Source organism: Leishmania panamensis, assembly GCF_000755165.1.
Source record: "Leishmania panamensis strain MHOM/PA/94/PSC-1 chromosome 7 sequence".
NCBI lineage: Eukaryota > Euglenozoa > Kinetoplastea > Trypanosomatida > Trypanosomatidae > Leishmania > Leishmania panamensis.
The window spans coordinates 522,541-536,515 of NC_025886.1; the positions used below are offsets into that span (position 1 = coordinate 522,541).

Below are 13,975 nucleotides of genomic sequence, written 5' to 3' on the forward strand. Positions count from 1 at the left end.
CATACGGCTTTCATCTCCCTCTGCAGAAGTTTCACCGCTGTGAAGGCTCCCACATTCCCCCCCCCCCCTTCAGCCTCACCGCAGCCATGGGCCACTCCGCAAAAATCACGCGAGGCGGCAACAAGGCGCGGGTCAATCAGGGCCGTCTCGAGGCGAAACTCCGTGCGCAGGGTGCCAAGCCGCACACCACCACTGTAAAGGAGTCCGTGGAAGCAAAGCGCCTCCTCAAGCACCGGGCGCAGGCCATCGCAGGGGAGCTGAAGGCAAAGGCGCAGGCGAGCGGCAGCGCACCTAGCCAGGAGCAGCAGCTGCGACCCACAAGTACGGGCACGTCAGTTGTGCGCATGGCACCGAAGCTCATCGCTAAGACGAAGCCCTTCACGCACTCGGAGTCGTAGGTGGCACCCCGTGTGCGGCTATCTAAAAGAAGCGCGACATGTTTGTGTATCTGACTTGTTAATCGAGCAAAGACCCACTGGGGAGGCCCCGGTGTGCGCTACCGTTGTGCTGGCATGTGTGTCGGCGAACTCTCCAGGGAGTATCCCGCTCAATAGGAAGGAGGCGGTGAACAAAGAACTCGACGGGCACCCACTAGTTCACTTACAAGGGATTCCCTGCCTCGCCACCTCTCTTCTAGCGAGTAGAAGGTTTCTTCTCTTGGGCAGGTGCATTGCAGCGCTGCTGCTGCTGCTGCTGCTGCTGCTGGGCTGTTCATTGTGTCCTGGTCCCCTCTCCTTCATCTATCTATTCACCCTTCTCCTGGTTGATTGTAACTCCACACACTCGTACACGCGTCTAGTCACTGACCTCTCCGCACGCGAACGCCCCACCCCGTCAACGTCTTAACGCACTTCTGTCCGAGATCGGCTCCTCTTTTCACTCTCTAATTACTTTACAGTCCTTTCTGGAAGCAAGATGATGCGCCGTGTCATTGCTCAGCCTGTCGCCCGCCGCACGGCCGCCGCGTCGAGCGTGCTCGTGGTCACTCCTCGCAAGGCTTCCACTGTCGCCATCTCCGTCCAGGGGCTGCACTACGTTGGCACTGGTCTTGCCGCCATCGCCCTTGCTGGTGTCGGCATGGGTATCGGTACCATTTTTGGCTCCCTGCTGATTTCCTGCGCTCGGCAGCCCAACTTGACCAAAATGCTCTTCAACTACGCCATTCTCGGCTTCGCCCTGACGGAGGCCATTGGCCTGTTCGCGCTGATGCTCGCCTTCCTCATGCTCTTCTCGTAGAGTAGCGGACGTGTGTGTGTGTGTGTGGGGGGTAATTGGGTAGAAGCTGAAAAAAAGCAGAGAAGAAACTCTTCAGAGGCGGCCGTGGGCAGCGCGTCGCTGGAGTGGGGGAGAGGGATGAGTAGTGCCGCACACCGTGTGCAACTACGACACAGGAGGAGTGCACGCCTGTCAAGTGAAGTCGTCATGTTGGCATCCTTTTCAGACTCTGCTGTTTGTGTGTGACCCGTGTGCGTCTGTTGCCCATTTCTCTTCCTCGGCAGTGTTTTCCACGTGCCATATTGCACCCCGCCGCCGCCTCCCCGCCTCGCGCTCCGCGTGTCCACAGGTCCTCCTCTACGCATCCCCCTCCTCCCCCTTCAGGGTGCCTCGCTTCGGAAGGGCGGCATGTCTGCAGGACACTGGGCATATTTGTGCGTGCGTCAGCAGTGGGTATGTCTGGAAGGGAGGAGGGTGCCCGGGCGGGGATGGCAGTGATAGTGGGGCGCATCTTCGCCTGTTTTTCTCTTTCGCACGAGTCGGTGTTGTGTACGATCTCGTGCGTGTGTTTAATGTAGCGGATTTCCCCCTCAGCGAAGGCGTTACTCGGAGGGAGGGAGAGGCAGAGGAGGAGGAGGGGAGAGAGAGGAGCAGCTGAGGAGGCGGAGGGGAGGGGTGATGCAGCACTGTGCGTCTGTGAAGTCGACGCGGTGGGCGTGACACTGTCCGCCTCCCATTCGTTCCTTTCCTCTCCCTCACAACTGTCTCTCTCTCGTCATATGTAGGCCCCTCTAACCGTGCGAGTGCCGGGGGGGGGGAGCATGTAGCGTCTCTCTCAGCGATATCGCGCGCTCCGTTGTAAGTTGTGGGGGAAGAAAATGTAAAGCGCATGGGAAACAAAAATGTTTTTCGAGGAAATGGGAGAAGAGCAGATAAGTGCTCAGAGGCTGGCGCGGAGAGGGATGAGTGCAGGTGCTGTGGTGTGTAGTGGGCCAGATGCCCCGTTGTCCAATACCAGTTCCTTTCCATCACTCTCGCCTCCAGTGCTGATTCTCCCACGGTACCCCAGCTCCCCGTAGCGTGCTCAAGAACGGCTGGTGGAGTCACCAAGTCAGAAGCTGACGTGCGTTCACTCTCTCCTTCGTGCTCCCCATCGTATGCGTCGAGTGCCAACTGCTTCTTGGCTTAATGGTGAAGGCGGTTGCCGCGCCCTCTCGGCAAAGGATGACTCGAGCTCGCACTCCCCCACTTCACTGTCACTCATCCCCATCGCTCTACTCCACGTGTGTATGACTCTCTTTCGAGGTCTTCTGGGGATGTTGCCCCACTCCCCATTCTTCCTATCACTGCCACTGTGCTTACCGCATTCACACCACCTCACATCCGTGTGCGCCTTCACACCTACAAAGTCTCGTGTGCAGTATGTCTCTCAGGCAGGTAGCGGCGCTTGGTGCTGTCAGTGTCTTATCTGTGGTCGGCGTCGTAGGAGGAACGCGATGGCGCCGCGTCGAGCTGCGCCGTGCCGAGCTGAACGAGGAGTACACGAAGCTCATGATTCAAATGCGCACCTTCAACGAGGAGCGTCTCACCCGTGATGAGCGCCTGGCCGCCAAGGAGGCGGAGGCGAAGGCGACGGCGGAGACAGTGGACACATTGTGGAGGGATCGACTGGAGCGTTATGCGCAGGTGAACAAGGACCTGCATGCCTACCTGGCCGCCCTGCCGGAAGCAATCGGGGCATTGAAAGGCCTCTCGAATCACTATCGCTACATGTTGGAGGAGATGCCGAAGTTCGCGGGGTTTGACGTTGCCTGCTCCAAGATGCACAACCTGGCGCTTATGCTGGAGCACAGCAGGACTGTGGGCATTGAGCGAGTGGCCGCAACGGTGCAGGAGATGTTCGCTGCGGAGCCACTTGTACAGGCTGTATGCACGAGCATTGTGGCAGCCCCGGCACCGCCGCACCCGAGTTCGATCGCTGCTGCCAGTGCCACCTTCACATTCTGTATGGAAGAGCTCGACCATGCCGTGGGGACGGTCGCTATGCGATACGCGGCGGTACTGCAAGAGCCCCCGGCTGCCACGCCCGGCATCTTATCAGACAGCATCCGTAAGATCGTCGGTATGACGCGAGCCGACACGTTAAGCAGAGGTCAGCGCCACCTTGCGAGGCGCCAAGACGACTTGGAGCGGATGCTTCGCCGTGCCCAGCGGCAGCTTCATACCGAGGAGGACATTCGCGCTGCGCTGGACTACACAAAGGAACTGGACGATCATCTAGCAGCTGCTACGCCAAGAAGAGGCGCCTTGTTTCTCTCTTCGTCTTCTCGGAAGGATGACTTCCTGGCCGCCGTGCGGTCAGATAGTGAAGTGAAGAAGGCCATCCAGCAGATCAACCTGTGGCGTGACTCGGCAATCACTTTCCTTGTGCACCGGCAGGCCGAGGACGCGCTGCAGAGCTACCACCTCTTGCTAGCAGAGGCGCTCACAGCAGTTCATGAGTTGAAGTAGTGGAGGCGCGAGAGCAAGAGCACGGCGTTTGGCAGAGATTGTGGATGAAGCAGGAGATAAATCGCGTCGCCGCACATGTGCGATACAGCAGCAAGCGCATGCAAGGTGCGAGGCCAATACAGGCATAGGTCACGCTCACTGGCCATACCGTGGTTGTGATTCTTGCGTGCACACGTGGGTGGTGCCAACAATTAGGACAACTACAGTGGGCAGCGTGTGTGTGTATAGATGTGTGAGGTGAAGTTGTCGACAGCGGGTGGAGAAGGTCTGCTACAAAGCGAGAAGGTGGGAAAATCGGCGAACACAAAGGGAGTCTGACGACACGGACTAGTTGCCTTCGCATCGCGTGCTGCTGTGTGAAGTTTCCACCCACGTTTACTACCGTTCCCATTTCCCTTTCCGCGTACCGCGTCAGCGCGCATTCTTCACTCGTTCTCTGCCTCACCCTCGCTCCCCTTCCTCCTCTCTTTTCGTTTGTGCCTGACTCCTCGTTCCGTGATGAGATCGCACCCCTCAGTGCGTGGTGTCTCAGAGCTCAGCACCCCCCCCCCCCCACTCGGTGTGGGGAGGCCAGGCAGCCCCCGCCATTCCTGTCAGTGCCGAGCCACTTCTGGTGCTGACGGGGCCCAGCGCCTGCTATGTGGGGGAGGTCCGAGCGGTGTCTCGCTGCTGACGTCGACGGTGAGGGCCTGGATGGCGCTGCGTCGGAGCGACCTGCGGCAGTGAGCAGGTGTGTGCCACCCATATTATGATGGGCGGCGTGCCAGGGGGTGGGGCGGGGCGTACGCGTCTCCCCCGGCCCTCGCCGCTCAGTGGCGTGGCGAGACTGGGTGTGTCTCACCTCCCGAGGGGTGCGCCACGTGGCGACCGGCGCAGTGGGAGGGGACTGTGGAGCGACCAGCGGAGCGGGTGGCTGTGTGGAGTCCGAGGCGGAGGGCCGTGCTGAGACGGCTGGGTGCGCGCACTGCTGTAGGGTGGGTGTCTACGCCTGCTTTGCGCCACGTGCATGGCACCTGTGGCAGGCCGGTGGTGGTCGTGGTGGTGGTGGTGGGAAGGGCTCGCGTGCTGCTGTATGGCGGCGAGGGGACATGGCGGACTCAAAATCTGACTTGTTGTTGTCTTCTGTGTGGCTCTTCACGTCTATCGGTGGTGGGTGAAGGGAAAAAGCGTGAGTGGTGGTGTGTAGCGATTGCCACGGAGGCGGTTCACTGGAGGAAAAAGAAGAGCTTCAGGCGAGTGCTCATGCGCTTGCGGAAGAGGGATGAGGGTAACCTAGAGGCTCAAGTGACTTGGTGCATCCCACCACTTCCATCATGCTCTGCGTGCTGGTGATTGTTGGGAGAGGGTGGTCGGAAGGACTGGTTGTTTCTGTCGTCCTCTTCTTTCACCCCCCCCCCCGTACCATCGGAGGTCGTTGATCACGAATAGTTCGGCGTAGTTTGAGTTGCGCTTGTGCATCCACAGTATGCGATGCCGTCCTCTTACTTGCATTCCGCATCTCTTCCCTCCCCCTCCCTCCATTTTATGCTGGCATTGCTGGTAATCGGCGCACCACTCGCTCCCTTTTTCAACCGTTTGAACGGCGCGCAAACACATGCGGCCGAGGAATACGATTACCCTTCCACTCCTCGTGTCTGCCTTTCCTTGTTTTCCTCCGCCTGCCCACTCACCTGCGCGTGCTGTCCTCGTGCCGCTCCATCATACGCCTACCTACGCAACCATCAGAGTCCACCTTCTACACTGCACCGAAGTACTTCATCGAGAAACACGCGTGCACACGGAGCTTGTCTTGCGCTTCATTTCCCTCGATCGGAGTAGCATCAAACAACAGAGGAGATGGTCGAGGCGTGCTTCCTGTGCCTGGACTCCACGGAGTACATGCGCAATGGGGATCAGTACCCTACTCGCATGATGGCAGAACAGGACGCTGCCTGCCTGCTGGCGAATGCGAAACTGCAAGCGAACGCAGAAAACACGCTTGGCTTCCTCACTACCGGAGGTAACGCATGTACAGTGTACGAAACTCTCACGAACAACGTGGACGCTATCATGACTTCCATCGGTAGTATTCCCGTCAATGGTAAGAGCTGCAACTTCAGCTCTGGCCTGCAGATCGCGTCGTTGGCACTCAGTCACCGCACCAACTCCCGTGCCGAGAAGCGCATTGTTGCCTTCGTTGGCAGCCCAATTAGAGAGACAGAGGCGGCGCTGGATGCGCTGGCGAAAAAACTACGCAAGGATGACGTCGCTGTGGATGTGGTGGCCTTCGGCGTGGAGGCGAACGTGGAGTTGCTGCAGGCCTTTGTGAGGAAGGTCTGCAAGAAGGAGAACTCACGCTTCCTGGCGGTGGCCGCGCGCGAGAACCTGACTGACAAGCTGATGAGCAACGCCATTCTCCTCGGCGAGGACCTTCCCGAGAGAGCGGAGGGCGGTGACGCCGTTATGAGCGGCTTTGGTGTGGACCCCAACATGGATCCGGAGCTAGCCATGGCTCTCCGTCTCTCCATGGAGGACGAGATGCAGCGTCAGGCTGCGGCTGCTGCGGCTGCCTCATCTGCGGCTCACGAAAGTGCACCGGCCTCCGGTAACGTTGACATTCCCGCTGCCCCGGCAGCCCCAGCACCCGTGCCGGCGGCGGACGAGGATGAGCAGGACTACGAGGGCATGTCGGAGGAGGAGATGATGCGGCGGGCCATCGCCCTCTCGCTGCAGGAGGCCACGCAGGGTTCGTCGGACACAGCGTCGCCGCAGCCGCCCAGCACCTCCGAAGCGCACAAGGACGAGGAGGAGAAGGAGGATGACTTTGCGAAAAGCGTCCAGGACGCTTTGGAGGAAGACGAAGAGAAGCACTCGTGAGGCGGGCTCGATGGTGTCCTTTACCTCCGGCTAGCTGTTCTCACGCTCTATCGGCTTCTCTCGCCATCTGTGATGTGCGCACCCGTGCGTTTGTGGTGCGATTTTTACTATTCCGGTTGTTTTACGATGCTGCCGATGGGCAGGAGCGCCGAGCAAAGCCATGAATAGAGAGAGAGGGAGTGCGTTGTTGTTGATGCTGCAAGCGAAACGAAATTCCCCCGTGTGCGCCCTCACTTCGCGCTGTGGATTCTGTATGGGTGTTCCCGGATCTCTTTCTCTGCGTATCCTCACTGCAGCGGGAGGTGGGCGTCAGTGCCAGGAGCAACAGACGTGACTGTGGGATGCGCTTCATCGGCACAGGGGCACCGACCAAAGAGGTAGCGGGAGGGGCATTTCCTGAGCATCACGCATCTCCCTCCCAGCGATGCCGTCATGCGCAGCCCCAAGAACGCCGGGTCTGTCAGCGCGCGGAGAAGGGAGATGGCTGGAGTGGGACGTACGGGCGTTCTGGAATCGTAGTTCTCCTATGAAAGCAGATGAAGGTCGCAGCGTGGAAATCGTGACATCCCCCCTTTGCACGCATCGTCCTGCTCCCATGTGCTCCACATTTCCCTCCCTCTTCTGTTTGCTGGTGCGCTCTGTCCTTTTCCACGAGCGGTACTGCTCGCCAACACACGAGAACGCAGACCACTGTGCGGCTGCGCATGAGGGGTCTGCGCGCACTGCAGCACGCCTGCTATCCACATTTGCGTGCGCGTATCATCAACGCACTTTCCTAGAGACATGGAATAGCGCAGCTGCTTTAGAGCGTTACACAGTTGAGGTCGTCTGTGTAGAGAAACCTACGGGATGCTGCTGCGAGGAATGGCCCCACCTCCTCTCGAGGAGCAACACAGACAATGGAGTGAAGCAGAATGAGCGAGAGAACTCTGCTACAGTGTGTTCCACGACGGTGAGGGTAGAGATGTGCCGGAAGAGCGGTGGGCGCTGACAAATCTCGCTGTTATCCTTCTCTACCACAGCGAACACGTTGGATCCACCCCGCCCCAGTGAGGCACAAGCGGAAGAAACTCTGCTGCGTTCAGGGTTGTTTCTCATGAAGGGGCATTTCTGTGTCTAAAGTTGGGGAGGAGACTCGCACAGACATTTCCTCCTCCCCCCTCGTTCCGTGCCTCTTTTCCCACACTTTAGTCAGAGCCTCGTGGCAGAGGGACCCCTCGACGTGATGCGGACGAGGCCCAGCGCCTGCGGTGTGGGGGAGGTCCGAGCGGTGTCTCGCTGCTGACGTCGACGGTGAGGGCCTGGATGGCGCTGCGTCGGAGCGACCTGCGGCAGTGAGCAGGTGTGTGCCACCCATATTATGATGGGCGGCGTGCCAGGGGGTGGGGCGGGGCGTACGCGTCTCCCCCGGCCCTCGCCGCTCAGTGGCGTGGCGAGACTGGGTGTGTCTCACCTCCCGAGGGGTACGCCACGCCACTGGGCAGCGCAGTGGGAGGGGGCTGTGAGGCGACCAGCGGAGCGGGTTGCTGGGTGGAGTCCGAGGCGGAGGGCCGTGCTGAGACGGCTGGGTGCGCGCACTGCTGTAGGGTGGGTGTCTACGCCTGCTTTGCGCCACGTGCATGGCGCCTGTGGCAGGCCGGTGGTGGTGGGTGGGTGCCGGGTGGCGGAAGGGCTCGCGTGCTGCTGTATGGCGGCGAGGGGACACGGCGGACTCAACGTATAGTTTCTTCTGCCTATTGTCGTGCCTGTGTGTCTGGCCCTCTTGTGGTGCGGACCTGTCAGTTGTTTCAGGTGGAGTACGACGGCGATGCAGAGGTATATGCACGTGGGTGGTGGCCCCCCCTCCTTCCCTATATACTGCAGAGGAGCTGAACTGGTTTAAGTACCTTGTCTGCGAGTTCAAGTGAGTCCCCTTCTCCTCTCACCTCAACCACTTGCAATCCTCTCAGCTGCCGTGGGAGACATGATGAAGACAGAGGCGCGTACCTTTAGCTTCCATAGAAGTCATCGAGAAGATGAACAGCGATCCCTGTAAGGACTGGGAGGCAGACGTTGGCGCCCCCTTGTCCACCTGGTGACGTCTTCCAGCACGGGTGCGACACATGGCGCCTGCCAAGTTAGCGAGTCGTATGGAATTCCCCTACGTAGTAGTCACCTTCTCCGCTTCCCCACCTCTTTTTGGTCTCACACTAGCGAGTGCCGGAACAGTTCATAAGTCTGTGTCACATCCACGTACGTGCCGCCACCCATGAGCTCCTCTATCCACGTCATCTTAGTCGGTACGGACGCTTTTAAGGTGGAGGGCGCGCTGCAGGGCACGGCGGTGCATACACACCGCGCCTGGAACACGTCCTACCAGTTCTCGTGCACCTCAGCGCTGAGCGTAGACAAGGTGGACAAGCGGCTGCTGCTGGTCTGTCATGTTATCGTGCTGTGCAAGGGCTGCCGAGTACCGGCGAGCAAATCGAGCTACAGTGATCGCACAGTTCTGGCGCTGCCGGACGCGACGGCCGGCTGTGTGGAGGAGTTGCGAGACAGCGCCTTCTTCTATGGTATATGTACCCTGGAGGAGCTCAAGGCGAAGGTGCTGACCATCGGCCTCGCCCCACCGCATATCGTCTTCGATGCCGCGCTTGGTTGCTTCACGCCGGTTGGCAAGGCCGCGTTCGAGCGTGCTTTTTGGCTCTTCGACCGCGACGCTGATGGAGTGCTGCGGTTGCCGGAGCTCATTGGATGGCGCAAGCAGGTGGAGTCAGCAGCCTACAGCGCTGAGGAGGACATGGGCCTTTTCTTATCCGAGTGGGGCGGCACCGTTGCGGTGGAGAAGCTGGCGGATCAGGCGCAGTTTCTGGCCCTCCACGTTGAATGGCTTCGGAAAGGCAAGACCCTCGAAGCGTGGGCGACGCTGCATACTACCGGCATCCACCCCGACGGGCTGCCCTACTCGTGGTACGACCTGCACTCCATTCGGGTGGATCAGGAGACGAACACGTATCTTTCCTCCCATGCGATTCAGTTCTTCACCAACTTGTATAGACTGAAGCGGTTTGCTGATATGGAGGACGTGTGGAGCATCACGCCTGGGTGCCCCTGGGACGCTGTCGAGGGATTCTTAAAGGAGCACATCCCGATGGTCAAGTTCGTGGAGTACTGGAAGTACATGGCACTGATTCGACGCGACGAGGTGATTCGCTACGCCCGGTACTGGGGGTACAAGGGTGAGATCAGCTACCTCTTCACGCGCCGCACCGCCCGCGCCTACCGGCCCCTTCACGAAACTGTGCCGAACACGATTCACGTACTCGTGGCCGGGTCGGCGCACAGTGGTCGGCGCAGTCTCATGCATGCCCTAACGACTGAGGGCCCCGACGGCTTCCAAAAGTCGGACCGTACGGGAGATACATACGTGCGGACCACCACCTTCTTTGCCGCTAAGGGCCGCGAACAGGCGGAGGAGGCGCAGACGGTGGTGTACTCGACGACGTCGGCCGACGCCTGCGCGCGGCTGCTATCCAACTCGGAGCTCTCCAAGACGATAGACGTTGTTTTGCTTTGCTACGACGGCACTGATATCGATGGCAGCGGGACGTACGCGATGTCGCTCTACAAGCAGGTCAGCGCGACCGATGCGTGCGAGCGGCTGCCGTTCGTCGTCGTGATGACCAAGGCAGATGCTGCGCAGCCTGTGGCGGTCGGCAAAGAAGCGGGGGCGGGCCAGCGTTTAAAGGATTTCTGCCTTGCCCATCAGCTATTGTGGCCGCCGGTCGTCACCAGCAGTGAGCAGCCAGATCAGAGCGAAGCCGCGTCACTCAATGAGTACATGTACGCCGTAGCCTCGGACCCGGCGCTCGCGGTTGGTCAACCTCCTCTCACCTACGTGCGCATTCTTCGCCGGGTGACGTTTGTCGCTATCGTAGCCGTCGCTGCTGCTGGAGTTGGACAGACCCTCATCAGTGTGCTGCGGCGGCGACGACGGTAGTTCCCTTTCACGGTTGGAGAGCAGTCAATAATCAAAAGACTGCCGACGCCATGACCGCTTAGAGGTAGGTGTGCGTACGTTTCTTGCGTGCGTCCGAAAGCTGCTTGATAGAGGTGTATGCGGGGCTAAAAGCCCCAGCATTGGTGCCGTCTCCTTCCGCAATGTTGCTGTTTGAGACCGTCCTGTGTGTTGAGCGTCTTCACGCTCGTCGTCTCCCTCTGAGCTCTGCGTGTCGTACTTAGGCGCGTGGGCTTCTTTGAAAGCGATGCGACGCATTTCTTTGTTAGCTGCCGAGGACAGCGCAGTACGTCTCTCTCCCCACTTTGCCTCCCCTCTCCTGCGTACACGGATTAGCCGGTGAGTGGGCGGAGGTGGATGCGGGGTAGTCATTGAGCGACCTTTACGATGGGGATGAACTTGACTGGTCCGTCTCTGGCGCCCCGTTGATCTTCGCCAGAGGCTGCGGTATCGTTTCGATGTGCGTGTTTGGGCCTTTGTGTAGGTGCGCCTCTACCGCTCACTTTTTCACATGTGACACGCCTCTTCGCACCTCTTGTTCATCTCCACCCTCCTCCTTCTGCTCTCCACATGCCACTTGCACGGGCGTACAACAGAATAGCAAGCACCTCCACACGCCTCTGCACCCCGCACAGTGAGCAGCTAACCACTACGCACCTCAGTTGTTCGCCTTCTCCTCCATCGCCCGATCTCTCCGGACGCCTTTGTCTTCTCCCCTGCGATTCGTGTGTTGCTCCCCCGCTTGCACACGCCCGCCAGCGTATAACGTGCGTGCTTGCCGTCACTCCCATCCACTCCACTTGGCATCGACCACTGCTGAGTGACTGCAACGGCACGCAGCCATGCCCACAACTGCTCGAGCCACCTTCGCCGCCGGCTGCTACTGGGGTACAGAGCACTTGTTTACGAAGAAATTCAAGGATGGCATCGTTTCTCACAAGGTCGGCTTCATGGGCGGCGTTGAGAGGGAAGGGTTGGGCTACTCTGACGTCACGAAGGGCAACACCGGCCACGCCGAGGTGCTCGACTTGGTGTACGACCCCGATAAAGTGTCGTTCGAGGATCTGCTCTCCTTCTTCTTCCGCATGCACAACTCAACGACGCTGAACCGGCAGGGGGGCGACGTCGGCACTAACTACCGTAGTGCCATCTTCTACTACAACGATGAGCAAAAGACCGCAGCGGAGAATTACATCGCCAAGTTGAACGGTAGCGATGAGAAGCTTCACGCCGCCTTCACCAAGGCCTTTGGCGGGGGACCCTGCGTAACAACCCTCGAAAAAGCGGCTATTTTCTACCCGGCGCACGAGGCACATCAAAACTACATCGAGAAGCACCCGAATGGCTACTGCGCGCACCGCATCTATTTCTAAGGCTCTCTCGGCTGTTCGTGCATACCTGTGTGTGTGTGTTGAACGCGATTTTTTCGGTCTCCCCGACTCCCTCTGAAGCGCGCAGTAGTTCAGCTCTGCCTCTCCCGTAGCAAAGTGTATGGGCAGATGCGAGTCACACTGGCGCCGCATTCCGTCTAATTTGCGTCCTACAACATCACACGATACCAGTGCCGTTGGTTTGGGTTGCTCTTCTGTTGTGTTTGCTTGTGTGCGCTTTCCTTCTCGTTTTTCTCCTTATTCGCTCCCTTCTTTCCTATTTGAGCGCTCGCTGCATCGTCAAGGCGTGTGCCGCGTCCTGCATATTTAGCGGCGCTCGCGTGAGTGCCCGCATGAGGAGCGATTGCGCACAGGCGTAAGGTGGTGCTTACTTTTCTCTGTGCGCGTGCTGCTCCCATGCTAAATCGTTCTGTATTTTTGTTCTTGTCTCTTCTATGCTTCTACTCCACTGTTTGTTTCCTCCGATGACGGGGCACCGCTCAGTGCGTGGTGTCTCAGAGCTCAGCACCCCCCCACTCGGTGTGGGGAGGCCAGGCAGCCCCCGCCATTCCTGTCAGTGCCGAGCCACTTCTGGTGCTGACGGGGCCCAACGCCTGTGGTGTGGGGGAGGTCCGAGCGGTGTCTCGCTGCTGACGTCGACGGTGAGGGCCTGGATGGCGCTGCGTCGGAGCGACCTGCGGCAGTGAGCAGGTGTGTGCCACCCATATTATGATGGGCGGCGTGCCAGGGGGTGGGGCGGGGCGTACGCGTCTCCCCCGGCCCTCGCCGCTCAGTGGCGTGGCGAGACTGGGTGTGTCTCACCTCCCGAGGGGTACGCCACGCCACTGGGCAGCGCAGTGGGAGGGGGCTGTGAGGCGACCAGCGGAGCGGGTTGCTGGGTGGAGTCCGAGGCGGAGGGCCGTGCTGAGACGGCTGGGTGCGCGCACTGCTGTAGGGTGGGTGTCTACGCCTGCTTTGCGCCACGTGCATGGTGCCTGGGGCAGGCCGGTGGTGGTGGTGGTGGGTGGGTGTGCCGGGTGGCGGAAGGGCTCGCGTGCTGCTGTATGGCGGCGAGGTGACACGCTTAAAAACACCACGTCGCTTTGTTTGTGCCTAATATGCACGCGCTGTTCTCTGTTTCCCTGTCACGCGCGCCTCCGCCGCCCATCCATGCGCTGAGACAGCGCTCACATGCAATTCTTTCACGAACGCGTGGTGTCGTGTTAGGAGTGTACGTCGGCGTTTCGAGAGCTCTTTGTGTTTAAATCGTGTCTTGTTACCCATCGTCGGGTGTCTTTATGTTGGCACGGGTGGGCCGCTGATGTTTCTTGCTTCGTGTGCTTTCTTCCTAGCGTGAGGGTTGGCGGTGAGCCACACTTGTCTACGTCTCTCTCCCCACCCTCTTCCTCTTCTGCTTTCCGAGTCTCCCTTTTCACTGCACTTGGCCATTGTGCGTATACGTGCTCGCATGGAGAGGCAGTGAGGGTAGGTGCGGAGTCAGAAGTGGACCGAGGCGTTGGGGACGGGGAGAAGTTGAGGGGGCCAGACTTGCGCTCTTCTCTTCCTAGTGGTAGTAACCCGAGCTGCTGCGAGAGGTGCGCATCACATCAGAGCTCACACCTGCAAAGCCACAACAAACAAGAAAAGAAGCTCCCCGCTGTTGTTCATCTGCAGAACTCACACACAGAGACTACAGTGTGCCTGCTCTGCGACTGCAGCACGCACGTCGAAGGCAGACGGGAATAGAGTGAATAGTGTGTCTCACAGAGCCAAGCAGAGTGGACTGCCTGAAGGACGCTGTCCATTTCTTCAACTGCGGAAGAGTGTACGTCTTTGTCCCGTATTCTCCGCTACATTCACCACTGTCCCGCAGTCTCTCTTTGCTCTCTGCCCCCTTCATGCTGCGCCCTCCTCCCGCTTTTCCTGCCCTCTGCTGGTGAACATTTGCGTTCCTTCTTGCCACTCACGTGGCCTCGTGCTTATGTGCGACTCTTCAGCGCGTTGTGCACTTCCATTGCCACGCCGA

The 13,975-nt window shown here is 59.5% G+C and overlaps 4 protein-coding genes and 1 pseudogene across 4 annotated transcripts, besides 3 other annotated features; all 5 read left to right on the forward strand.

The window, feature by feature from the left end:
- Positions 1 to 86: 86 nt before the first annotated feature.
- On the forward strand, positions 87 to 1,461 carry LPMP_071190 (annotated as a pseudogene).
- A 1,176-nt stretch (positions 1,462 to 2,637) lies between these two features.
- LPMP_071200 (hypothetical protein) lies at positions 2,638 to 3,726 on the forward strand (the record flags this gene model as incomplete). Its single annotated transcript, XM_010705824.1, has 1 exon — positions 2,638 to 3,726. The coding sequence occupies one exon, from the start codon at positions 2,638 to 2,640 to the stop codon at positions 3,724 to 3,726; it is 1,089 nt and encodes a 362-aa protein (XP_010704126.1).
- Positions 3,727 to 4,219: 493 nt separating this feature from the next.
- Positions 4,220 to 4,809: a repeat region.
- A 753-nt stretch (positions 4,810 to 5,562) lies between these two features.
- LPMP_071210 (proteasome regulatory non-ATP-ase subunit, putative) lies at positions 5,563 to 6,582 on the forward strand (the record flags this gene model as incomplete). The annotated part of the gene is made up of 1 exon (XM_010705825.1): positions 5,563 to 6,582. One exon carries the CDS (start codon positions 5,563 to 5,565, stop codon positions 6,580 to 6,582), a length of 1,020 nt encoding a protein of 339 aa, XP_010704127.1.
- Positions 6,583 to 7,805: 1,223 nt separating this feature from the next.
- Positions 7,806 to 8,231: a repeat region.
- A 599-nt stretch (positions 8,232 to 8,830) lies between these two features.
- LPMP_071220 (hypothetical protein) lies at positions 8,831 to 10,561 on the forward strand (the record flags this gene model as incomplete). Its single annotated transcript, XM_010705826.1, has 1 exon — positions 8,831 to 10,561. One exon carries the CDS (start codon positions 8,831 to 8,833, stop codon positions 10,559 to 10,561), a length of 1,731 nt encoding a protein of 576 aa, XP_010704128.1.
- Positions 10,562 to 11,421: 860 nt separating this feature from the next.
- Positions 11,422 to 11,952, forward strand: LPMP_071230 (peptide methionine sulfoxide reductase, putative; the record flags this gene model as incomplete). The annotated part of the gene is made up of 1 exon (XM_010705827.1): positions 11,422 to 11,952. One exon carries the CDS (start codon positions 11,422 to 11,424, stop codon positions 11,950 to 11,952), a length of 531 nt encoding a protein of 176 aa, XP_010704129.1.
- Positions 11,953 to 12,429: 477 nt separating this feature from the next.
- Positions 12,430 to 13,024: a repeat region.
- Positions 13,025 to 13,975: the final 951 nt, after the last annotated feature.